A 25,824-nucleotide genomic window follows, 5' to 3' on the forward strand; every position below is an offset into this window, starting at 1 on the left:
ACAATAACAATTCCTACCACTACTCCTGGGGGTGAGTACAGATTAGGCACTGGAAGACTGAGAAATAAAATCACAGATCCTTATTTTGGCTGACTTCTCATTGAAACTTTTCTCCATGTACCAATTTTCCAAAATCACTTTTTATAATGAGAACCAACCTACTTTTTGCTGGGAAGGAGGAAAAGTTCACTGCATCCTGGTAGTTGGACTGCAGGAGTGCTGAGAGAGCTGTCTAGATTAACCTGTCAATCTACAGAAGAGGAAAAAGGGGAATTGTCCAATGCCACACAGGCAGAAGCAGAATTTGGGCCCAGGCTTTTGCACTGTGATTCTTCTTCTTGGAAGCAAGAGCATTGTAACAGTGGGCAAAGCAAGAGCAAAGGTCCTGAGACTGGCCAGTACTCATCCAGCAAGTCTCAGCTCAAATGTCCCCTAATAACTCAGTCTGAATCTGAATCTTCAGTGTCTCTGAGACATTTGTTCTAAGCAGTGGTTTCTCTATTATGGAGCTGTTTCTTTTTCTTTAATTTTTTTTTGTTGTTTTTAGATATACATGATGGTAGGATGTATTTTGACATATTATACATAGCTGTTTCCTTCTTACACTTGTCTTCTCCATAAAGGTAAGGACCAGACTTTGCCTACTGCATGGCACACAGTCAGTGCACAGGAAGTAATTGCTGGAAGGAGTAAATGCATAACTCAAGCTTTTCCTTCAACTATCAAGCGGTGAAACACTTGCTTCCCAGGCTGGCTGTAAGAATTCAGTGAGATAAACAGCGTGAACAGAGTAGCCCAGTGCCTGGCACACTGGCAATAAACAGAAACTCTAAGCGCCTCCCTCACCTATGCGCACCGGGAGCCAGTAGGAGGCCTGACTGGTGCCTTGCTGGACACGTGACAGCCACAGGCCCCTGGGCATGTCCCAGCCTTGATTCTCAGGGAGTCGGTCTACAGAGACATCTTATAACTCCAGCCTGAAACTGGTCAGACTGGTTGAGGAATAAACTGAATTTTTCCACACACAGCAATAACGAACATGACTCGGCTGCTTTCGGCTGCAATATGCTCAGCTTTGGAAAGAAATCACTTTCCAGCCAGAGTTCAACAAAATCCTGGGGGCCTACTTTAAAGTACCTCAATTTGAGGGAACTCCCAGGAGAATCAGTCATCTCAGGAATCCCCCACATACCAGTTTCAGTGTGAAATCTCACTTTACAACCTTCTATGTGAATTTGAGCCCAACCTCAACCTCGCTGGGCCTGCTTCCTCCTCTGTCAGAAGGGCTGTTGAGAGTAGGCAGAGTTGCTTCCTCCTGCCTCTGAGGATCATGTTTAGCATGGAATCATAGCTGTTGAAACTTCTGGTCCAGTGTCAGACACATTGTAGTTAGTGACCTGGAGCCAGACAGACAAGCATTCAGATCCCAACACAAATCCCATGGCTGATTCATCGATTTTGGGCAAGCTATTTTCACTCTCATCTGTAGACACAGGGAGAAGCCACAACTACTAGGGTGTGATGTGTATTAGCACAGCACTTCACAATTCCTAAAGTGTGCAAGACCCAGAGCGAGAGAATGAGCAGAGGATCACAGACCCTAACCATCAAGCAAATTGAGCAAAATATCCTCTCTCTCCTACCTGGACACATGGACCTTAACATTGTGGAACTAACTGCTGTGTCCAGGGCAGCAACCACCAGCCAAATGTGGCTATTTAAATCAAATTTTAAAAACAGTGAAGTAGGAGCTGAGTAGGATTCTCAGTGGTAGAGCACTTGCCTAGCACGTGTGAGGCTCTGGGTTCGATCCTCAGCACCACATACAAATAATAAAGGTATTGTGTCCATCTGCAACTAAAAAAAAATTTAAAAAAATAGTGAAGTAAAATTAAACATTCTGATGTGCTCTGTCAAGTGCTCCACAGAACTCATGGTCAGTAGCCCCGTTACAGGGCAGGGAGAATGTTCCGGCTGTGATGCAGGTACCAGTGCACGGTGCTGCTTTGGAAGGAGCTTGACTTTAGGAATCTAGGGCCCCTTGCAGCTCTGAGCTGGATGAGATGGAACAGAGACAGCCAGGCCTGGCTCTGCCCTAACTGTCTGGATGCCCTGGCCAGCCCTGCCACCTTGTGGGCCCAGGTGGGTACCCCAATGGCACAGTCCACTCTTAGGGGGACAGGGGCAGGTACTGAAGCAGGTTTAGGATTCCAGGCATCCAGAGCCTGGTTGGGGTAAGGGTGGGGAGATGTCCTTCTTGGTGGGTACAACCCCTTGTGCTCTGTGAATACCTCACTCACCCTGTGGAGAAGGGGTCCTGCTAGAGACAGAAGGCCCGAACATGGCCCCCTTTGCCAGGGTCTAAGAGCACAAAGGGCATTTAATAGGCCTCAAGTGCAGCACGCTCCCAATGCATAGCTTCTCTTACATCTGTCTTCATTTTTGCATTTGGAGATAAAACCCAAGTCTCCTGGTCTAGGAGTAGAAGCTGCTACTTCTGGGTCCAAAGTGCCTCCTCCAATGACAGCCTCTTGTGTGTGGATGATAAATGCTCTGAACCCACCTCCTGGAGCACACGATGCCCTTTAGGACAAGGGCAGGGCTGCGGCCCCTGTTGTCTGTACATGCCCATGGCCCTCCCTGCCACTCCTCCTCTCTGCCGAGCCCTGCCCTAGACACCTGATGCCCTACATAGACAGGCTGGGGGTGGGGATGGGTGATGCCCAGAGGCCCTAATGGCCCCACCTTCTTTTGACCTTAGCTGGCTCAAGTGCAAGAGAATCCAGGGCAGTAGGGTGGTCCTGGGCCTCTAAGTACAGTGCCCTGTCGCCCATTCCATGTGGAAATCATTTTTCATTTGGAGACCTTGGTTCACATTTTCATTCACTCACTCCTCATTCATTCCTTCCCGATACTGAAGAGTGAGTACCCTCTCAGCTTGGGGACACAGTCAACAAGCCAGAGTCCCTGCCCTCTTGGAGCCTGTGCTTCAGTGGGAAGAGGGGACTGAGCAAGTTCCTCATGCTGGAGGTAAATGTGGAGCTCTGGGGCCGGGGGTATGCCTGCACCTGAGGGCGGAGATGACCTGAGGCCTGAAGGATGGGGAATCCACCAGGCCTAGAGTTTCTCTCTCCTGGCTGCACATTGGAATCCCTGGGTGCTGAGCCCAGCCAGGCCTGGGTCCCCTGGAGGTTCTGCTGTAGTGGTGTGGGCGTGGGCTGGTCAAGCTTTGCAGCAGATTCCAACATGCAGCCAGGGAGATGGGACAGATCAGTGTGGCAGGCAGAGGGAACAATAATGGAGCAAAGTCCCAGAGCAGAAGGACATCTGAGAGAGGACTGCACGCCTAGGGTCACCTCTCTGATAAGACTCTGGACAGGGTGGGGCCAGAGCTGCTGGATGTGCGCACGTGTGGCTATGTCCACCTGCTTCACTCTCCCATTTCCATATGCAGCAGCGGAGAGACTTGAAAGTAGAGAATACATTTTTAAAGGACAATAAATAGCAATTAAACAGCGTGACCAGAGCTACCCATCCCAGGGCTTGCTCTTCTTTGCTAATTTCAAAGCACCAGGTGGCTACACAGTGTCTTTTATAAACATCCTGTTTCCCTTCTAAGCATGGTCCTGGGGAAGGGAACCATTTCCAGGACATGATAAAAGGTTATAAAACCCTCGGTGTGGGCAGCAGGAGGAAGCGCACTCCTCTTCCTGCATCATCATCCTGGGCTGAGAGTGGCCTTGTGAGTCACCCCTGTGTGGTTTGTGACACCCCCATTCTTCCTGGAAGTGGGAGACAGGCTGTGGAGCTGCACTGCGGCATCTCCCAGCTATGGGCTGTGACCGATGGGTCAATAGCCCTGAGCGCGCAGGGAGGGAGGGAGGCAATACTTTTCTGACGGGTCCCTCAGAGTCTCAGGTGCCACAATGCTTGCAACCTCTTCTTTCTCGTTTAAATGTGGCACTGGTGATAGAACCCAGGGCCTCTGAGCTGCGCCCCCAGCCCCTCCAGCTTCTTTTCAGGAGGTCAGACCTTGGTGAGCAGCAGTCCCCCTGCGGTTCAGACCTCTGCTTCACATCTTTGTCTTAGTGCCAGCCTTTGGCTCTGTGTCGTTAGGGATGCTTCCTTCCACACCAGTTAAGAGTTGGGTAAAACAAACAATTTCATAAATTGTTAAATAGGGGCGCTATCAGACATGGTGAAACCATGGCAGAGGTACACAAATGACCACAGGTGGGGCAAAGCCAGAGTGGCGGGCAAGACCCCCTGCTCTGAAGACTGAGTAACCCTGGCGCGGCTCCTGGCTCCCTGCTCGCTGTGTGGGAGTAGGCTGAACCCCTGCCCCGTGGAGCCTGCAGTGAGGCCGGGAAGGCGCCCCGGGTACTGGAGGAATGAATGTTCCTAGGCCTGCAGAGCCCTAAGAGGGGTCGGGGTGACTGTCCAGGGCTCCTTCCAGGAGTGAGCTCTGCTATGGAGAACAGCAGTCACTACCACCTCGCAGCCGCAAATGTGGTTTGGAGATAGGCAGGAGCAGGCTCTGATCTTAGGTGGGCTGTTGGGACCTTGGGCACTTTCCTTCACCTAAGAGCCTCTGCTTTTTCATCTGTAAGATGAGGCTGCTGGGGACTTCTCCCATGGGTCGCCGTCATCATTAACTGATGTAAGGGAAATAGAGTGCTTAGCAAAGTACCTGGCACCTGGTGTGCATTTAGTAAATGTGAGCCATCAAAATGTAATTGGATTTGGCTTCATTTACATTCACTAAGTCATGAAGACAGTGAGTGCTGGAGCCAGAAGCCGTGCTGTCGCCTCCTTGCGCCCAGAGCCACCGCAGTGCCACCCTAATGGAGGATGACTACTGGAGTCAGATCAGGACTGTTGGACAGCCAGTGGTAATGAACCCTGGGCAGAGGCTATTAGGTAAAAATTAAAAATGATGCTGTCAAGGGATATTTAATGTCAGGGAGAGATGTTTAGATATATTAATAAGTGAAGAAAGGAGCATGCGAATTAGTATTCACAGATTCAGCCATAAGAGGGAACAAGTGTCCAGATGCCACAGCGTGGAAGGACTTTGAAAGCATGCTACCTGGGAGAAGCCAGTCAGAGAGGCTGCTCGCCTTGTGGTTCCATTGACATGAAAAGTCAGGAAGGTAAGTCCTTTGAGATGGACAGTAGGCTAGTGGCTGCCTGGGACTGGGGGGAGGGGAGGGGCACCAGGAGGTGATGGCTAAGGTGTGTGGGATTTCTTTTCTGGGGTGATGAAGATGTTCTAGAATGGATAATGATGATGAATGCACAACTCCATGACTATATCAAAGAAGAATGAACAGAACACTTTAAATGGGCCAATTTTGTGATATGTGAATTAAATCTCAATGAAGCTGTTAGGGTTATGTATAATCTGATTAAAATTGAGAGAGATATGTACATGTGCATCTTATGTTTGCACGTGTGTGTGTGTAGGGGGGGCAGACAGTACAAATACGTCCATAATGATCAAAACAAGGAAAGCATCATTTTTCTTAACAGTTCATTTTGAATTTCAATGTCAATCAAATAAGTGCCAAAGTAACTTCCTACTGGGCTTGGGTCTCTCTAGGAAGAAACAGCTGCTCCCCAGCACCATACCTTGTCCACATGGAGGGGCACAGCAAACCTCCGGAGGGTGGGGACCGAGGTGAGCCTGCAGTTCTCTTCGAAGTCCTTGTTGAGGTTGGCCAGGTAGAAGAGCTGGTAGAGGCTGTTGTCCTCATAGGCGATGACATCAAACAGGATGCAGTCACCTTCCTCGTAGGCGTTGACATGGTGAAACACTACCATGGCATCTGTGTAAAACTTGGTGGGCACAGGCTTTCTGGTCCTCTGGTCAATGATGTGAATGTAAGTCTGGAAGAAGATGCCCACCTGGTGGTCAGCTCTCCCTCTGAAGCCTGGCATGGTGGAGTCCGGGGACTGACAACACCTGGCTCTACCCGGCACTAGCTCATGATCTGGAGCATTCCCTCTCCTGAGCTCTGCATCTTCTCAGAATTACCCGATAGGTAGAAGCACTCAATGGGCAGAGCTGTCCCTTGTTGGTTTCTGTGGCCCCATCTTCAAGATGGAAGGAGGGATGCCCTGCTGCCAGGGCCTCTGGGCAATGTCTGGGGAGGCTCCTGAGGGTGCACTGCCCCGCATTCCACAGACGAACTCCAGGGGACAGTGACCGCATTGGGGAAGACCTGCCAGGTGTCAGGCTCCATCAGAAGCTGTAGTCCCTAAGATCCCAAGTCCCCCGTCCTATGGGTCCCCTCTCCTGGCTGGTACCGCAGGGCCCACTTCCCACCTTTGCCTGTTCCCCAGGAGGTGCTTGTCACAGCAACCCCACCTGTCCCGGGGGCTACAGTGAAGCGGACCCAGTGCCAGCTCCAGCCTAGGAGCTGTACCCGCTCACAGGTGCTCAGGGACACCTCCCTGGGCGCTACTGGCTGGCCGCACTCTGGGTGGTAATCAGCCGTATCTGTGGCCATTTGCCTAATCCAACGGGGTGTGAGTTTTCTTCTTTTGGCAGGTCTGGGCTAACCACCTCCTCCTGAGAAGAAGGGAGGCTCACTCTGGTCCTTCTCTCTTTCCCCAGAACCAAGCTTCAGGTGTTAGGAGGGCTGCAAGGGAGGTAGGCTCTGATTGAGGTGGTAGTGGGCTGAGTAGGGGAGGTGAGGATAGTGGTGATGATTTTAGGCTCTCTCTCTCATGACTGCAATTCCTGAGCCAACCACTGGGATCTTGCAGGAAATTCTCTTTTAAAGTTGGGCGTGGTGGCACATATCTATAATCCAGGCTACTAGGGAGGTTGAGGCAAGAGGAACACAAGTTTGAGGCCAGCCTCAACCCTGTCTCAAAATTAAATAAAAAGGTCTGGGGATGTAGCTCAGCTCAGTGGCACAGCACCCCTAGTTTCAATTCCCAGTGTTGTAAAAAAGGAAAAAAGAAAATTCTCTTCTGAACTCATTCCAGAGCTTTCCCCAGGGCTGTCTGCTCTGACGTGTGATTTCTGACATGTGGAATCTCCCTGAGACTTTCTGAGGGCCAGGGACTCCTGAGAGGTTCAGGTTAGAGACATAGAGGACTCCCAAGCTCCTGTTGGCAGGAGCTCCCAGGGGCTCCCCAGGAGACTGCTATAGGACACGCACAGCTTCAGTGGACTTCCGGTCCTTCTTGTTTAAGCTGCAAATATTTGTGGAGGGGCTACTAGGCATCAGGGGCTTCTTCAGGAACTAGAGAGACACAAGAATCCCAAACTCCTCTCCCAGAGCTCCCATGCTAGTGGGGTGAAGCCCGCAATAAATACCAAATCTACAACATGTCAAGGTGATGGGCACTCCTGAAATAAAGATAGCAGGGTGGAGGTGGAGAAAGCCCCAGGCAGGGTCTACTCAAATGGGCTCAGAGAGGAAGGCCCAGAGATCAGGGGTGTTGAGCCACCACCTGGGTCAAGGGCAGGAGGCAGCCAGGTGCAGGTGGGGGAGCAGCCCATTTCATGAGAAGAAGACGATGCAAAGGCCCTGAAACAGGAACGTGTCTGGCTGGTTCAAGAGCCTGGAGAGTCAGGAGGACACCAGGACAAAGCAGGGAGTGAGGGCTTGGGATGGGGGTGTGTGGGGATTCCAGGATCTTATTCCAAGGAAGATGGAAAATCACTAGAAGGTTCTGAGCAGAGGAGGGACCTTAGCTACAACTTTACTCCCACAAGAACCTCAGAGCTGAGAAGGGAGAGGACAGGCCCTAAGGAGGGGCCAGCCACAGTATTTGTATGTACATGTAAAACTGTTTGCTACTGGGACAGGAGGCTGGGAGGGAGGGGACTGAACATGTGGCTCTAAAGTCATGTACTAGTTGACTAAATAACACCAAGAATTACTTGATATTTTTCAAAAGCAAAGTAATAACCGAAAATAAACACAAACACATACGTGCACACATTACCACACAGACACACCTGCTGGAGCACTCAGGCACACCTGGACTACAGATGTTTCTCCTGAAGCACACTGGGGAGCCCTCCATCACTGCGAGCACCTGCCGTCCTCCCAGCAACACAAGGTGAAGGCAGGGATGCCAGAGGAGCCGTGTTCTTGGATGATGGAGGCTGTGAGGGGCCCAACTATCCCTCAGGATGAGCTCTTGGTCCCTTTGCAGCTGGGCATGTGGGGACTGGGTTGGTGGCCTTGGTTGCGTGAGGTCAGTCTGTCTCCAGTGACTTACTGAAGTGGGGGGTAGAAGGCCCAGGCCTCTTGCCCTCATTCAGGGCTACTCTAAAGGACCTTCGGCTTTAGAACCCTGGAAGGTTGAGGCTCCTCCTGGAGTCTGCAAGGTAGCTGCTCTCCTCCCTCCCTCCACGCAGTCGCCTTCCCCGACCCTCCTGCCAGTCAGGCTCCCTCCCAGTCTGCCCCTCCGGCAGGCAGCGATATCCCAGCCAGGCCTCACCTTGTCCTCCCTGTGGAAGGCCATGCAGGAAGCCCAGCTGACTCCCCGCATGTATGCCGTTGCCATCTTGAGAATGTCCAGCCTGAACGGCTGCTCCAGAAACACGATGTAGTTCTCGCTGATTCCAAAGCTGTGGTAATAGCTGGGGGAGAGGAGCGAACGGGAGGGGATGGAGCAGAACACCTCCGTGTGCCTCAGAGGGCTCTTCCCCTTCCTCTTGGCCTCTGCAGGAAAGCAAACCTGGAATCACACAGGAACCAGCCCAGGACAGGACCACCACACAACTGTCACCCACAGACTGATGGTTGCTAAGGAGACCAGGCGTAGGGCCTGAGAGCATCCCACTCAGGCCCCCCATGACGATGGGCTCAGGTTCTCGGGCCTGAAAACCTCTGGTCCACCAAGGGAGGCCTCGAGGCCAGGACTTGGCATCACAGCCAGGGGCTCACCCGAACCTCGCCTGCTTTGGCACAGTCTCATCTGGACTGTGGTCCCACTCCCTCGGCCCCACTCCCCCACGCCTTTGTGCATTGTCTGTGACTGCCTTTGCTTTCAGCTACAGTGGCCCGCGCCATATGGTCCTCAAAGCCTTAAATATTTACTACTTGGCCCCTTTACAGAAAAAGTCAGCTGCTGCAGAGCAGTGCTTTTCAAACTTTAGCGCTCATGTGAATCATCTGGGGATGGTGATAAAATATGGAGTTTAACTCAGCGTGCGGGCTGGGGCCCAAGTCTGCGTTTTCATAGGCTCCCAAGAGACGGGGGCTTTCTGGGATGAAGCTCTGGTATTTTGCTGGGTGCCATCATTTGGCATGTATTTCCTAAGGCTTCCACAACTTTCTCCTGCACTGCCCATTACAAGACCCTGGGAAGGGACCAACTTGTGATGAGGGACTTTTACGTATACTGTGACAATCAAGCCAGGCTGTCGGATGCCCACTGCAAAGCTGAGAGACTGAGACTTGGTGACATTGCTTACCACTGTGGTCAGAGCCACAGGGTTCAGCAGGAAAACGTGGCCCCTTAGCCTTGGCTTCCTTCTCCACCATCAGGTCGCATAGCCTCAGTGAAGGTAGAGACCAGGATGAGACAACACAGTGGTGAGGGACAAGCTGACCTCTTGTCCTGACTGGGGTTCTGGTGCCTCACCTGGCGCACCTGACACCAGAGGTGATCAGTGTTTGGTTTTCTTATTCCTCTGAAAGGATGAGTCACCTCTGGTCAAAAGGCCTCCCCACCCAGGCCCCAGGCCGGTTTATAATGAGTTACCTGCAAAGGTCCCCACCTCTCTGAGGCCACCTGTGCACACTGTGAACAGCTGGCCGGGGAGGATGTTGTGGGGCTGTGGGATGGTTCTTTTCTTCACAAAACAAATGAAGCACAATGCAAACTGAGATGACAAGCTCCTGGCCCAGGCGGCACAGATGGGGACGACTCCCCAGGCCAGTCCCAGCTTGGAGCAGAGGGTGGCTGCTCTTGTGGTATCTGTGCTCCTGTAAGCTGCAGGCCCCAGGGTGTCACCAGATCCCCGAGCCTCACTGTCCTCCTGGGTAATATGAGGTGGCAACAGATGCCTAGATACCCCCGACTCTGGCAGTCTAGGATTCTGACTGGACCTTATAGTCCTTGAACGACATAATTAATGAGATTTTTGCTTAAAGAATACTCATTGTACCTTCTGACCCGAGGGAATCACATCTCCCAGCACAGCCTGGCAATTCTCTCAGAAGTTTCTACAGGACTGTGGGGGCAGGGACCATCAGGATCACAGATGTAAACCAGTTTCCTAAACCAGAAGGTCAGGTCAAGCACCCTCAGAGTCCCGCACTGCCTCGAGTCCTGCGTGGCAGCCCTCATAAGGCCCAGTCTCCTGGGTGTGGTTCCTAGGAGGGTCCTGGACAAACACAGGGTAGAAACCTCACCCTCTTCCCCCTCAGGAACATGCAATTCCCGTTGGCCTGGGCTTTGCTCCAGAATCCCAGCCCTAAGTGGAGAAGGTCCAGAAGGCCCAGAGAATAGGGTGGGGATTTGGAGTAAATCCCAGCAGAGCTGAGCTCCCTGAATAATCCTGGGAGCCTGGCTGCTGAGCTGGGGGTGAACCCTGGCCATGCGAAGATTGTCAAAAGACTTAAAACATGGATGGATGGATGGATGGATGGACGGACTGAGGGATGGATGAATAAACTAATAAAATAGTGGAGCTTAGAGAAAAGGTTGAAATAGGACAAATGAATGGATGGGTGGTGGGTGGATGGATAAAATGATGAATTGATGAAGGAGGTTAGAATAGTGAGGGGATTCCCTTCTTCCAAAAAGAATTCCAGAAACTACTCTTTTCTTTTAAAGGAGGAATCTGAGTTTATGGTCATCTGAATGCCTTCTCGATGGGGAAAGTATCACTAAGTGCTGGGTTGTAAACAAAACCCCAGCATTCCTCAGCAGGAGCTGCCCTTGGCCAGGTGGGCTTCATTACGTGCCCCAGAAGGACCTACCTGGCACTGTGGCAGGGATCTTAAATATCACATATTTTGTCTTCCCCTTGTCCACAATGGATGTGCCCATGTTGAGAACATCTCCAGCCCCATCATAATGAGGATGTGACGTTGCCAGGTTTATAGCCACATATTTACGGTAATCAACCTGCAAAATAAGACAGCCTCAAGGTTTTTAAAGGGGAGAGGTTGAAATTTCTTGAACACCTGACTGATTCTATGTCCAGAGAGATGAGGGGGATTTTTGCACATCTCCAGATTGGAAAATAAGAGAATTACCTGAGTGGGTGTGGACCCTTGGATCTGATGTAACCCTGTGTTGGGAGGGGCTCATACTGCAAAGGGGTAGAGGAGAGTTGGTGAGCCTGTGTGACTTCTGTGGCTGTGATTCCCCCCTGCAGCCTGTCCCCGCCAGGGCCCTCAGCATGCAGACAGGCTGTCTCACTGCGGGAGGCTTGAGCAAAGACTTTGGCAGAGAGACTGCAGCCTTCCAGCTAATCCTGGCCACTGCTCTGTTAACTCATTTAGATTCACCCCTTTTGCCTTCCACAGAACACAGGGCTCTCGGCCTGTCTCGCGCCATTGTTCTGGGGATAGAAGGGCACAAAGCCCTTTAGTCAAAGTGAAGCTCCACTCACAGGCTGAACAACAACCCCTGCTCTGCACAGGCCACAGCTGCAGAACCATGAGGTGGCCAGGACCAACTGTCCAACCTTCCTCCCCAAGAGCAGCACACCCTCCAGCCCAGAGTCAGGAGGGCTCCGTCCTTTCCCGTTATTTCCTCTCTTGTGGAAAGCAGGCATCAGTTGGACCCCCGCCACCTAGCTTAAAAGGAGCGGGACATAATTTCCCAGCTAAGAAAAGCACTCCCTTTAACAGATTGTTAAAACACCTTGTGAAGACACCGGGGCTTTGAACGGCCAGCTGAGGAAAATCAAAACGGGGTCTATTGATTTTCACAAAACTGTTGGATTGATTCTGCCCAGGAAAGGCATCTGCTAGGACATTTATTTTTATGCCCTTGCTCTTTGCCCAAGGCCTCCCTCTGCAGGTCAATATGGGTAGGGCTGCCAGGAATCCTGGCACTCCAACAGCCATTCCAACGTCATCAAGCTCCCTAGGTGCCAAGAAGTGTGGGTTGAATTGTGTCTTCCAATAAGATATTGCAGTCCTGAACCCTGGTACTTACCAACGTGACCTCATTGGGCAATAGGGTCTTTATAGAAGTAATTAAAATGAGCTCATACTGCATTAGAGTGGGCCCTAAATCTGATGGCTTGGGAGTTTATGCAAGGTGAGAAATTTGGACTCAAAAACCTCAAGGAGATGGCTGTGTGGTGATGAAGGAGGAGACTGGAGCAACCTGCCTATAAGCTAAGGAGCTCCAAGAATTGCTGGCAGCCACCAGGAGCTGGAAGAGACAGGGAAGGATCCCACCCTAGACCCCTCATAGAAAGCCTGTCCAGGAAATTCATTTTTATAAAAGGAAAACAAACTAAGGTTGAGTTAGGACCTCATCACTCATGTTATTAGAAAGCAAACTCCAAGTGGGAACACCTTGATTTCAGACCTCTGACCTCCATGACTGAGAGTAAAGCCCCTTAGTTTGTGCAATAGTCACGTATTACTTAGTGATGGGGACACGTGGTATTATTTTGGGGACAGAGATAAGAAACATCAATATATTTTGTTGTTGTGTGAATGTCACAGCATGTTCGAAGACAGACCAAGGTGGTTATAACATCACTAGGCAATACAATCATGGGGCCACCAACGTTTAAGTGTTCTGTGTTGACAGACGCATTGTCATGGGGCATAGGACGTGCTTTGTTGCAACCACTATGGAAAATCAACATAGCCCCAAAGATGAAAGCACCATCCCTGCCCATAGGAGCTTAGAATTTAGTACCAAGCATGGCTAGGGGCAGCCCAGGATGGAATGGCACGTGGGGGGACCTCCGATGAGCTCCTTGCAGCCCAATGGGTCTCGCCAAGCATGCCCCGCCCTTGCATGTGAAACTGAGGTCACTGAAGGTCTGCTGATACCTTCTGCAGGGTCTCCAGTGTCCATGGGTCGATTTTCCTGATGTAGTTCGTCTCTGTGGTTGCGTAGAAGTCGTCTCCACACTTCATGATGTTGATCAGGCAGTTGTCTGTGAAGTCAGGGATGGTGTGGGACAAGTAGGAGAATGCTCTGGGGAAAGAAGTGTATCAGCAGGGTCACTGGCTCTGCCCACCCAGCCAGAAAGTTCTGCCCTGAGGATCCTAGTTTTCTTATCACTTTAATGCTTAATTTCAACTTCAGGAGAAAAAGTACTGGGTCTCAATGGGTTCTTAAGGAATCTCGAGGACTCAGATATCTAGTTCCCCAAAGACAATACCACAATGAACTGGGCAAAAAGGGAGTTCCTAGGTCACCCACTGATCCCTACTGAGCTCTCAAAAATCCACAGGTCTCTTGGGCCAGAGCCAGCAAGAGCTGGCAGGTTGTTTCCACGCGCTTGGAGCAGCTCTACAGAAATCGCACACATGCCATAATGGCTGTCAAAGCAGTGAATTCCTGCTTTGTCCACACTGGTTTTCTCAAATTTGGCTAGGAAATTAGTTTTTTAAAAAGGAATACAAATGAGTGTTGAGTTAGGAACTCATTATTCATTTTTATCAGAAGGCAAACTCCAAGAGGGAAGGAAGGAGACCCAGAGGGGTACATTGGTGCAACTGGCAATCCTAGATCCAGGTCGTGCACCCCTGCTGACAAGGGGTGGCAGGAGAGGCTGCTCCGCAGCTGTGGTCTTAACCCTTGCCACTCCTTTCTGGCTGGCTCCTTCCAGGCTCCGCCCCATTTAAAGGTGTGAGCACAGCACTTCCCTCTGCAGACAGCCGATGCCATTTCCGGAGAAGCAAAAGCAATCTTGCATCTCTGGACCAGTGTAGCCCCAGCCTTTTCATGACCCCTCTTTGTCTGAAGAGTATCAGAAAGGAGATACCGACAGCTGGCCTGCTTCCCTGGCCAAGAGTTTAACGTTTAACAGTCGAACCTGTGATATCTACATATGCATCAGAACCTGACGATCTGAAAAATCTCCCCCACTTTGTGTCCAACCGCCAGTCTCCTCTCTCCTTTAAGCATCCTTTCAGACTTGACGCCTGTGCAAGCAAAAACTAATCTAGATTTCCTCTGCCTTTGTACACAAAATGAAGCACTTATCAATATGTCTTGGAAATGTTCCCATATAGAGTGTCCTCCTTCCTCTTTACTTCAACATGGTGCTTTCTTGTACAGTTTTACTGTTATTGATTTAACCGCTCCTCTGTTGATGAGCACTGGGGTTGTTTTCAGTTTCTTGTTATAACAAATGACGTAGCTGTGAATAACCTTGTTTGTACATTTGTCACTTCAGACACGAGCAAGTGTATCCCTTGACCAGAGGGAATGTGCATTTGTAACCTTGACAGATGGTTCCTAACTGCTCTTTCCCCAGTCACGCGGGAGAGTACCTAACAATTTGTCAAATGCTCTCTGCCTTTCTTGCTACCAGTGATCAAGAATTACCAGCAACTCTGGTCAAAAGGCCAGCCCCGTGGAGTTTTTATCCACCCTAAAGAAAACCATCAGAGGGGAAGTACTGGTTGTTTGGACCATGCAGGGCGTCAAAGAGCATGAAATTCAGTCAGATTCTAAATGGGCAGTTACTTGGAAAAGATGTTTTTGCAGGGGTCTGGGTAGGCCATTGTTCCAAACTCCGACACCACGATCCTGTTGGCCTCGATATTGGCGTTGTAGGTGTCACTTCTCAGGTATTTGCTCCTGTAATGGACCTCACCTGAAAGAGAAGAACCAGATTAGTCCCTGGTTGGCATGTATAGGGCTTTACGATCTCTGTCCTCTATTCTGGGGGCTTTATGAAGGAAGAGGGAGGTCAGCTCACCAAGATGGTTTCCTTTCATGCAGGTGCCGGCATCATCAGCACCCAGGGTCCAGTTTCACACACAATCTGCCCACTTGAGACTCACAACAGTGAGTCATGCTCAGTCTGTCTGTCTTAGCTCCATTTCCATATGAGGGAGCTGAGCTCAGAGACATGCCATTGCCTGGCCCAGTACTGTCTGGCTGTGTACCATTCCTTCTGCCATGTTGGTGTACCCCCAGAGGTGGCACAGGCTTGGAGGACTGGCCTAAAGGCTGCATTTCTGTGGGAGGCCAACCTTACCGGTGACTGAGTTACACTCCCCAGCTGGGTGCTGAGGCGCTCAGTCACAGAAATGGGTGTGTCTTGCTACAGCCCCATGGGTGAAGCTATGCTCACCTGTTCCTTTGTAATATAACCTCTTGCCCTGTTTAGGATAGAATCTTCCATGGAAGTGCCTTGTGTGTGTCCCCTCCTCTTACTGTGCCCTTGGGTGTGGCCTACCCAGGTGTCAGTCAACCTGCTGACAGTGGACATCATGAAGATAGACTCAGCCCCCTGACACCTGACCCCTTGCCTCATTTGAATAGCTTCTCCTCAATAAAAGGGGTCAGCGCGTGCTCTCACTCTCTCTCTTCCTGCAGACCCTAAAGGTCAGAGGAGCCGTCACAGCAACCCCAAAGAAAAAGGTATCTGTGTCTCTTGTGTGGTTATTTCGTGCAGCCCAGTTAGCGCAGTTCAACTGGAGTGACCCCTGAGCCTTTTAGTCGTGAGACACATTTCCCTGGTGCCCCTCTCATTGTTGGGAGTCCTGCCTTTAGAAGGCTGGGTGGACAACTGCAGCCTCCTGGAGTAACACTGACATCTACCAGGGGCCACCTAACCTTCTGCTCTGTATATGGAGGGTTGGAGCTGTGCTGACTGGGTGACCCATCCAGATCCTAGAGCAGCTCTATCTCACTGCACAAAAGCAGGGAGCAGGTCCCTTCATCAGGACCAACATGAAAACAGCTACTGTAACAACTTGTCACAAAATTTATGACCTAAAACAAGAAACACCAGCTTACAACTCTGAGAGATATGGTCTGAAATGGGTCTTTCAGAGCTAACTCACGGTGTCCATGGGGCTAATTCCTTTCTGGGCTCTGAAGGAAAAATCTGCCCCTTGCTTGTTCTAGCTTCCAGAGCTGCCTGCATTCCTTGGCTTATGGCCACTTTATTCCAACACCTTTCTATCATCTTTGACTCTGATCCTCCTGTTTTACTTTTTTTTGGTACATGGTATTGAACTCAGGGGTGCTTCACCACTGAGCCACATCTCCAACCCTTTTCTGGATTTTATTTAGAGACAGGGTCTCACTGAGTTGCTTAGGGCCTTGCTAAATTGCTAAGGCTGGCTTTGAACTCATGATCCTCCTGCCTCAGCCTCTCAAGCTGCTGGGATTACAGGAATGTTCCATCATGCCCAGCCCTGCCTTCCTTTATAAGGACCCTGTGATTATGTTAGGCCACGTAGATAACCCGGGGAAACCTCCCATCCAAGATCCTTAACCTAAGTACATCTGCAAAGTCTTTTGCCATGTAGAGAAACAGGAAATATTCTCAGGTTCCTTTTGGGGAGAAAGGAGGGGAGAGAGAGCTCAAATCCAGCTGGGAATGCTCAGGAGAGGCATCATTACACTAGAGAGTCTATCTCATGCTAGTCAGAATGGCAATTATCAAGAATATAAGCAATATTAATGTTGGTGAGGATGTGGGGGAAAAGGAACACTCATCCATTATTGGTGGGGCTGCAAATCGGTTGCAACCACTCTGGAAAGCAGTATGGAGATTCCTTAGAAAACTTGGAATGGAACCACCATTTGACCCAGCTATACCACTCCTCGTCTATACCAAAGGACTTAAAATCAGCATATTATAGTAACACAGCCACATCAATGTTCAGAGCAGCTCAATTCATAATAGCTAAATTGTGGAAGCAACCTAGATACTCTTCAATAGATAAATGGATAAAGAAAGTGTGGTATATATACACAATGGAATATTACTCAGCATTAAAAGAGAATAAAACTATGGCATTTGCAGGTCAATGGATGGAGTTGGAGAATATCATGCTAAGTGAAGTAAGCCAATCCTCCAAAACCAAAGGCTGAATGTTCTCTCTGATAAGTGGATGCTGATCCATAATGGGGGAGAACATGGGAAAAATGGAGGAATTGTGATTGGTCAATGGGGAGGGAGGGTGGGGAGGGGATATGGGGGCAGGAAAGATGGTGGAATGAGATGGACATCATTATCCTAGGTACATGTATGACTGCACATATGGTGTGATGCTACATTGTGTACAATCAGAGAAATAAAAAGTTGTGCTGCAACTGTGTACATGAATCAAAATGCCTTCTGCTGTCATATATACCTAATTAAAATAAATAAAAAAATTCCTTACCAAAGGAAATACAAAAGGCTTGGGTATTCATAACCCTGCAGACCTATTTCTCAGCTCTTAAAATTGAGGCACAGAAAAGTTAAGTACACTGCCTTAAGCCACATATCTAGTGAGCACTCATGGATTTGAAGCCCCATAACAGGCATTGAAAACTGACTCTCCTAACCAAGATCCTACCACAGCAGCACAACAGGTTTGACTGTATTGCCTGATCCTTGATGCTAAAAATACCTGCAGAAATGTGTCTCCATGACTGAACAGCTTGATGACATTGCACAAGCTGAGCATACCCACATAGCTATACCCTGGCCAGGAAGAGGACAGAAGCAGTGCCCTAGAAGCCTCCCGGGAGCCATTCAGTCACTAACCCCACCCCAGGGTAACAACTCCCTGGACTTGTAACAGCATCCTTGGTTTCCCCTTCAGCATGTGTTCTTGACCATCCCCCAGGACTGAGTGTTCAGTGGTAACGCCTCCCACTGTGCACTGGAGGGAGGTAATGACAATAATAGTGACGGACTCTGCACTAGTGACACGACCCATAATAAAACTGGAGGAGACTATGGAAGACTGTCCAATTCCTTCTCTGGTCTAACTGGAGTTTCTTGACCAGGAGGCTAACTGTGTGTCCTCTATCCTTTTGTCAAACATCCTTTTGGAGGTGGCCACTGTGTAAGCAAGTGTCACTGGGCTGTTTTAGTTGTGGGGTGGACTTCAGAGACCGTGGGAAAACCTGGGGAGGAACAGTTGGGAGCCTGGGCTCTGGGGCTGAGAGGGCTGTCCCAACACCTCAGGGGACCAGGAGTGGGGATTCAGTAAGTGGGAACAGCCAAAGTCCCCACCCTGAAAGAGACTCAGCTGCCCATATGCTAGGAATCCACACCCCACCATAAACCAGCCACACACCTGGCCTTGGTCAGAAGCAAGCCTCAGTCTTCTCCATGCTGACATGAGGATCATGATATTTCTTATACATGCAGAATCTAAGGCCTGTACAGCACATAGTAGGTGCTCAAAAAAGGTGACAGTACCAAGATGCTATAGACAGAGTAGTCAAGGCTTTCATTCTGGGGCTTGTCCCCATCCAAGCTGGCTGACTGTGGGCAGGTACTGTCACTGAGCGTATTTCCTTCAGTGAAAGCTGGGGATTCCAGAGTTCTCTGTGCCTCGTTGGTTGTTTACATGAAGTAAGATGAGCAAAGGTCTCTGGCTCCAAGACACACTGTGTGAGTCGAGGGCTACTGAAACTCTGGCAAGGTCCGGGAGATCCTGGAGGTGGGAGGCCACACCCTCGTCCCCAGCTGTGTAATGCCTAGAAGCAGACCTGCGTTAGGCCAGCCTGGCCTGTGCTGGCCACTCTCTGCAGAGTGCGCCACCCCTAGTGCATTGGCTGAGGCTCTTTGGGACTCATGGATGCTTGGCCCACAAAACTGGATTCTTTTCACTTGAAATGTAAACTCCCAGTCCAGGCCACCCATGTCCTATAAACATCCAGCAGCAGAGCGGGGAGCATGGGGGGCCAGGGGGCACAATGTGTCTCTGGAACTGCTCAAGGCTGACCCTGTACTTCGGGGCTGAGAATAAAGAAGGGGCCTCTGTGTGTCCCCACCCCCTGCTCTGGGGAGCATCCAATTAGCCACATTCCTTCCGTAGGACGCAGTAAGCACACATGTCCTGCCTGGGATCTTTAGCAGCTGGGTCACGCCTGATATTTTGGGGGGCAGAGGAGGCATATGCGTGTGTATGTGCACACACACACATACTCTTTCCATTATTCCAACCCTGGTGGGACAACTTTCCTTCTTGGATAATCAGTAACTGTCATTGCTAGAGGAGACCTGGAGTCACTCACCTCCTTAAATGTTTAGACACAAAGCCCTTTTTATTTTGAAGTGATTTTTAGACGTAGAGGAAGGAATGTTTTTTCACACCCTTCACGCCCCACCTCTGTCCCTTTTGTCCAGTTTTTGCTGTTTTTTATTTTATTTTATTTTTTGTGGTGCTGGGGATTGAACCCAGGGCCTTGTGCCTGAGAGGCAAGCACTCTACCAACTGTGCTGTATCCCCAGTCCTCTTTGTTGTTTTTTAAAGCATTCGCTTCTTCTGGTCTCTGCTGAAGGCCACAAGCCACTTTACGGCCTTTTCCCTCTCCAGTCTCAGAATCCTCTCCCAGTGTGTGGCTCCATATGGCACTTCTCTGCTGCAGGGAATCCCCCGGTGCTTCTAAACACTGGCAGAGGCTGTGCCCAGCTCATAGCACTTCTCATTAACCTGGTCCCGGGGGCCTGGAAAGTCTACTGTCTACCAAGAGGGGCTTGGGGTCTCTTGGACAATGTGTTAGGAACACCAATGCTCTGCCCTTACCCTTTGAGATCATGATTCACTCAAGCCCTGGGTGACACTGGCTCTCAGGATTTACATCCCAGGGTAGTCTGAGGAAGGAGGTATACAAAGGCCTTTTGAGAAATCCTGGCTCTGTGTTATCTGCACATCAGAGACCCCCTGATCTCCCTGTGTGTGCTCTCTTCTGAACTAGGCATAGTAGTGAACTTAACCTACATTCCCACTGTTAGATCATGGGGAGCCACTGAGAGTTCTAGAGGAGAGGAGGGAGGAGGCTAGGCTGTGCCATGCCAATGCTGGCCATCTGGCAGCAGTGAGAGGGGTGGGGAATGGGGGTGACTGGTGGAGTGGGATAGAGCAGAACTGTACAGTGGCTAGGACTTGAGATTTTGATTTTGGAAAGCATAGGGCTTGAACTTGACCTCTACCACCTTTTGCCATGTGCATTTGGGCCAGTGTTAGGTGCTTCCTCAACATCTCATGATGATTCTAATTGCTACAAATTCTAACCATCACAACAGCTGTCTAGGGGAGGATGATTTTCCCAATGAGGAAGCCGAGGCTCAGGGACCACAGTTCACCCATGCTGGAATGCAGGGGCTGAAGTCTCACCATGCCTGGGCAGTTGGGCACAGACTTGCCTTCTCTGTGACATGCTAGAGTCTTATGCAACCAGCCAGGACTTCTTTAAGAACTTGTCTCATAAGAGCCACCAAAGAGACAAACCAGCTTGGTGGCCAATAGCCAAGGATTCACAGTGCATGTCTTAAGCCAGACACCTGTCATTGTCCTGGTAGGGTTCTGCTCAGAGGTATATTTGATTCAGTGCTCAAGCGGCCTGGCAGGTCCCTGCCTGTTGAGAAGGAAGCTCAGCTTTGCTCTTCAGCAAAGCTTCATATTTTGATTTGATGCATATTTGAATCCAAAGATGCTTCATATTTTGATTTTATGTATATCTGAATCCAAAGCCTGCAATCTTCCATGTGCCCTGGCCCACCTTATTGAAAATGCATCTTATTTTGCAAGATGAACTGAGGGAGAACCCTGGACACCCTTCCAGAGAGTCTTGTGCTTGCTGTGGACAGAATAATGCCCCACCCCAACATGTTCACACCCTGGTCCCTGGAACCTGTAAATCTGTTACCTGACATGGTGAAAGGGACTTTGTGGGTATAATTAAGTGAAAGATTTGGGGATGGGAGATGATCCTGGATTATCCAGGTGACCAGCATCATCACAAGGGAGCTTGTGACAGTGGAGAGAGGGCAAGGGATATGAGGTGGTGGCGGGCTACAAGATTCTGGGCTGCTGGCTTTGAAGAAAGCGATGGAGCCACGAGCCCAAAATGCAGGCAGCTTACAGAAGCTAGAGAAGGAAAGAAAATGGATTCTGCTCTAGGGTCTCCAGAAGAAACGCAACCCTGTCAACACCTTGATTTTAGCCAGGTGAGACCCATTTCCAACTTCTGACCTCTGTAACTGAAAGAGAATAAACCCGTGTCTCAGGCCAAGAACGCAGCGGTGGCAGCTGCGGCACTCTCACCGTCTCTGATGGTGAAGCTGTGGAGTAAGGCCAAGCCGTCAAACCAGTGGTTGTATCTGCTCTCCCCCACCGTGTGCATGCCAGGCCCGTTGCGAAGCAGGGTCCCCTGAAGCCATGCTGGAATCCTGCCTGTTGAAGAAAGAATGTGGAGTTGCCACGGAGAGGAAGGGGGATTGGGCAGCCCCACCCCGATCATTGCACCTACTTGTTTATTCCACAGATACTTCTAGAAAGTGCCTGGTATTTTGCTAGCACTGAAGTTACCAAGATAAATAGACATGGTCCCTGCCTTCAAGTTGCTCATTGTCCGTGGAGGAGACAGAAGAGGAGACACACAACATATTCTATGACACAGGCAAGACTTTAGGCCCAGCAAAGTGTGCTGCATGGAGCAGAACCTCCCCTGGGGGGTCGAGAGCAGGAATGAGCAAGGGCTTCCTGGAGGAGGCAACCTGGCAGTCTTGAGGGAGAGTGTTTGCCTCACGAAGGCACAAGAAAGAACATCCTAGAGCTGTGCCATCCAACATGGCAGACGGCAACCCCATGTGGTGATTAAGCATGTAAGTGTGGCCAGTGAGAACTGAGATGTGCTGTAAGGGTAAAACACACACTGGATGTCAAAAACAGTGTGAAAAAATAAAATATCTCACTTGCTATTTTTGCATATGATTTCATATGGAACTGATAATATTTTGGATATGTGTTAAATACACTATCGAAATTAATTTCACTAGTTTCCTTTTACTTTTTTGAATGTGTCTACTAGAAAATTTAAAAGTACCAGCGTGGCATGCACCATATTCTGTTGGACAGTGAGCACTGCTCTAACATAGGGTGCTGCGGCAGACACGACCAGTCCCCCACACAGGTCCCTTTGCATTCCTATCTTCCTGAGGGCTGCTTTCTGTTTTAATGAACATGGCCTCCTGGGCAGGGGCCCAGCCTCAGCATGGCCTCCCGGGCAGGGATCCCCCACAGGCACAAACTTGGGTTGTCCATCACCAGCAGTGTCCAGCTGATTGGGCTCCACCCAGGGCTCCAGGTCTGCACAAAGAATCAGAAGCCCTGTTTTCTGCTGGCTGCCTGGCCTCGGACAACTCACTGTCCTCTCCCATCTCAGTTTCCCCATCTGTGAAGAAGGGGGGCTTGAGCTAGAGCACGGTCCTTCCACTAGAAGCACCAGGGGGCTTGTGAAGATGCAGACGCTGGCTCCACCCCACACCATCTGGTCCAGTTGGGCTGGGGGAGCCCAAGATTCTGTGCTGCTGCCAAATGTCCAGGAGGTGGTGACCACACAGGTCTCACAACCCTGCTTTGGAAACTGCTGCTCTAGAGGATCTTTGGAGTCTGTTTAGCAGCTCAGGTTCTAAGATTCTTATTTTCTAAAATTTTCAAGGATTCCATGCAGTCATGGGTCATGAGTTGTAAGGGGAGGTACAGTGACATGGCAAGAAGTTCTGGATCCTAGCATACAAAGGTTAGGGTCACAGGCTCTCTTCTTATATACAAAAAATTAATAGTAAATATTTATTTGTGTATTAAAATTTTATATTTTTTCAAATATAATATTATGTTTATTTATATTTCTCAAATATAAAATATATATGTCTTATAAAAACTTCAGGGAAATAGACCCAAATGTTTCCTTCTATGTTCTAATTTGCACTTACAAATTATACATATAATTTAATACTTACACACACAGAATAGCATCACATATTGAATATTATCTTTGTAATCATGAAAAATAGGCATAAAAGCAGATTTTTTTCTTTTGAAAGACTTCTAAGGCAATTCTGCAGTCGGAAAAAATCCCAGTGGACTTTCCATCCACGATCCATCTGTGGGGAGACAGAAGCACCAGGTGCCCAGGCTGCCCCAGCAACTGTTTTCTGAACTGAGGGACTGCTATTACAGGGACCTGAGAGCTCAGAACCAGCAACAGCCCTTCAGAATCTAGATAGGATGGTCCCAGGAAAGAGGCAACCCACAAGAGGAGAGAGCAAGAGAAATGGCAGAGGGAAAAAATGAGACTCAAATCCGGCTAAGAGTGGTTCTCGACAGGGCCTCTCTACGTCTCTTATTGGATCTGCAGGTGTCCACAGGCTGAAGCCACACCTGTGGGCACCTGAGAGCAGCTCATGTCAGGCTGCAATGCCCTCCACGTGGGCGTGTGCATGGGCAGGAGCTCGCACATGCTTATTTGCTTTATAAAATCAGTTTAGGAAGCACACATTGCAAAACAGTATGCATTCAGAATAGCTGTATTTGCAGCCTGATGCCCTTGCGCATGTGGAACCGGAGCATTCCCAACACCTCTCTCCTGGAAATAGTGAGAAGGACTTTCTCTATCCCTGGAAATGGACTTACAATGTGTAAAAACACACCCAGATCATCAGAGAGAATATGTCTGGATTATGGGTCATTTTGCCCCTACAGAATATCTCCCAGACTTTCCAAAACTAATTCATATTAAAGAAAACAGATGTCCGTCTAAGCAGAGTCAGCAGATGGTACAAAATGCTCACCTGTCACTTTGGCCTTCAAGGGCTCCAGCTGTTCCTTCTTATTCTTTCCAAATATCAAATCCATCCTGCTGGCTGCAGAGAGAGGATGGATTCACAGGGAACGGGTTTCTGTGCGCTCAGGAGCTGCTGCTCCTCCTCCCGCTTTGCCTTCAGGCCGTCCCTCCCCGCCGGTCTTTACATCAGGGTGGGTCCTGAAGCCACCCTCTCTCCCGCTTGTCTCCCTCTGAAGGCCTGGTGTCTGCTCTCACAGGGGAAGCTGCCGTGCTGGAGTTATTTATAAGATGTTCGGTCAAAGGTCAATTCCCAAGCCATGTGCCATGGCTAATCTTTAATCCTGTTAGTGTGTCCCCCACTCTCCCTCTCCCCTTTCACTTCTGGCTTATCCGAGGAAAGCTCCTTTCTGAATGGTGGAGAGAAAGCAGGGCATTCTGCTTAGTTAGTTGGCTGAAGTAATCTATCCCGAGTGCTGGAGGTGTTTATGATCAGAACAGAAAGGGACTGTGAGGACCAGCAAAGGCGCCTGAGGACACTGGTCACGCGCACGCCTGCTGCCCCGTGGGAAGAGGCTTCTGCAGAGTTGGGCAAGGGAGTTTTGGGCTTTGTTTTTAATAAGGAGCCCTGATCTCCCCCAGTACAAATCATACCTAAAGAGCAACTTAATTCATTATTTTCTTTTTGGAAGAAGGAAAGATAAAAACGTGTCACATACCTGTTTAAAACATAAGGCCAGGGAACCAGAGACTTCTCAGGAACTGAAGAATAGTTAAAAAACCAGCTTCCTGGCCCATCAGGAGGGCAAAGAGCGACCGCATCCGACTCTAGAGTTTCCCAATACTCACGTATCTTGACGTGACGCCATTGCCATGTATCCACATTGAAGTTTCTGTGAGCATCAGGTGAAGAGAATGAACTCGCATTGCTCGGGAACAGCCATTCCCTATGGGTAGAGAGAAAAAGGCTGTGGTGTACCTGATTTAATCATCGCACAGCGTGTACACGTGTTGAGACATCCCATGGAACCCCGTTCACGTGCAATTTTTATGTTTGATATATCAGTTAAAAATGCATTTAATTAAAATAAAATTGTTTGAAGAGAAAGAAAAAGGCTCAGTGCTGGCCTTGATGCAGCTGAGAATGGGCTGAGACTTGAATGTCCCCGCACACTGTACCTCCTGCCCGGCTGCACATTCCAATCACCGGTGAGAGGTTGAAAGTGCCCAGGCTGGGCCTGGCTCAGACCCCCAGGACAGACCCCCTGACTCAGAATCTCTGAAGGTGGAGTCAACTACCAGCGTTGTCAAAACTGTCTCCCGATGATCCTAACATGCGCAGCAGGCATGGCGGAGCCCTGATCCAGGGAAAGAGGCCGCGTGTTCGAGCTAGTGGTAGATTTGAATTCCAGTCCATCCCTATTCTGTGTGTCCGCGTCATGTCTTCCTCTTTGAGTCTCCATTTCCTTAACTGTGAAGCGGGGTGTGATGACCAGTCTCGAGGCCACTGTAAATCAAGGGTCTAGCTAAAGACCCTGCCCCAGAGAGCTGTCAATCCATGTCATTGCCCTTTTCTCCCATTCTCTTAGAAGACCCTTCCCTTTACCCATGTGTCCAGTAAGCTGAATCATATCCTGCCAGTTTATTCCACAGTTGGGTCTAAACACGGGTGTCCTCATCAGGGCTTTTGCTCCTAGCTTGTTAGAGCTGCATCTTGTGTGAATGTCTGGCATACCCTGAGGGCCGGGCTGGGCTGGGGTGATACTGCCACGAGTGGGAGAAAGCCCCGGGCTTGGAGATCAGAAAGCCTGGGTTTGCATCTCAGCCTGAGATCTAATAACTGCAATAACTGTCACATTACCCTTGGGAGCCTTGCTTTACCCTGCAAAACTGGGGTGGAAATGCCCTTGTCACAGGGCTGGTAAGGAGGACACCAGCGAAGTTAAATAGGTGAAAACATGACCATGTTTTTCTTCCTTGGCCCTCTTTGTAAATTCAGAAAAGCCATAGCCTCTGTCCACAGAGTACTGTGAGTCAAGTTCCTTGCAGAACCCTTACCTGCACAGCCCACTCTGGCCTTCTGCTGACCCATGAGATGAATCCTCTTGG

At 49.7% G+C, this 25,824-nt stretch overlaps 1 protein-coding gene across 2 annotated transcripts in view; it reads right to left on the reverse strand.

The window, feature by feature from the left end:
- Bco1 (beta-carotene oxygenase 1) overlaps positions 1 to 23,992 on the reverse strand; it is a 30,943-nt gene extending 6,951 nt beyond the window's left edge. Inside the window, exons 1-7 of one of the 2 annotated variants that reach the window (XM_015496027.2) lie at positions 23,726 to 23,992; positions 21,198 to 21,326; positions 14,653 to 14,782; positions 13,005 to 13,152; positions 10,959 to 11,106; positions 8,467 to 8,690; positions 5,632 to 5,889 (exon numbers count right to left, since the gene is read on the reverse strand). In XM_015496027.2, the coding sequence (XP_015351513.1) occupies positions 5,632 to 5,889; positions 8,467 to 8,690; positions 10,959 to 11,106; positions 13,005 to 13,152; positions 14,653 to 14,782; positions 21,198 to 21,326; positions 23,726 to 23,789 (1,101 nt within the window). In that variant the 5' untranslated portion in view covers positions 23,790 to 23,992. The remainder of the gene's footprint in view (positions 1 to 5,631; positions 5,890 to 8,466; positions 8,691 to 10,958; positions 11,107 to 13,004; positions 13,153 to 14,652; positions 14,783 to 21,197; positions 21,327 to 23,725) is intronic. The other variant, XM_048792643.1, reaches the window with a different exon arrangement.
- Between the last annotated feature and the right edge of the window lie 1,832 nt (positions 23,993 to 25,824).

The sequence above is a fragment of the Marmota marmota genome, unplaced genomic scaffold (assembly GCF_001458135.2).
Source record: "Marmota marmota marmota unplaced genomic scaffold, marMar, whole genome shotgun sequence".
Lineage (NCBI taxonomy): Eukaryota > Metazoa > Chordata > Mammalia > Rodentia > Sciuridae > Marmota > Marmota marmota.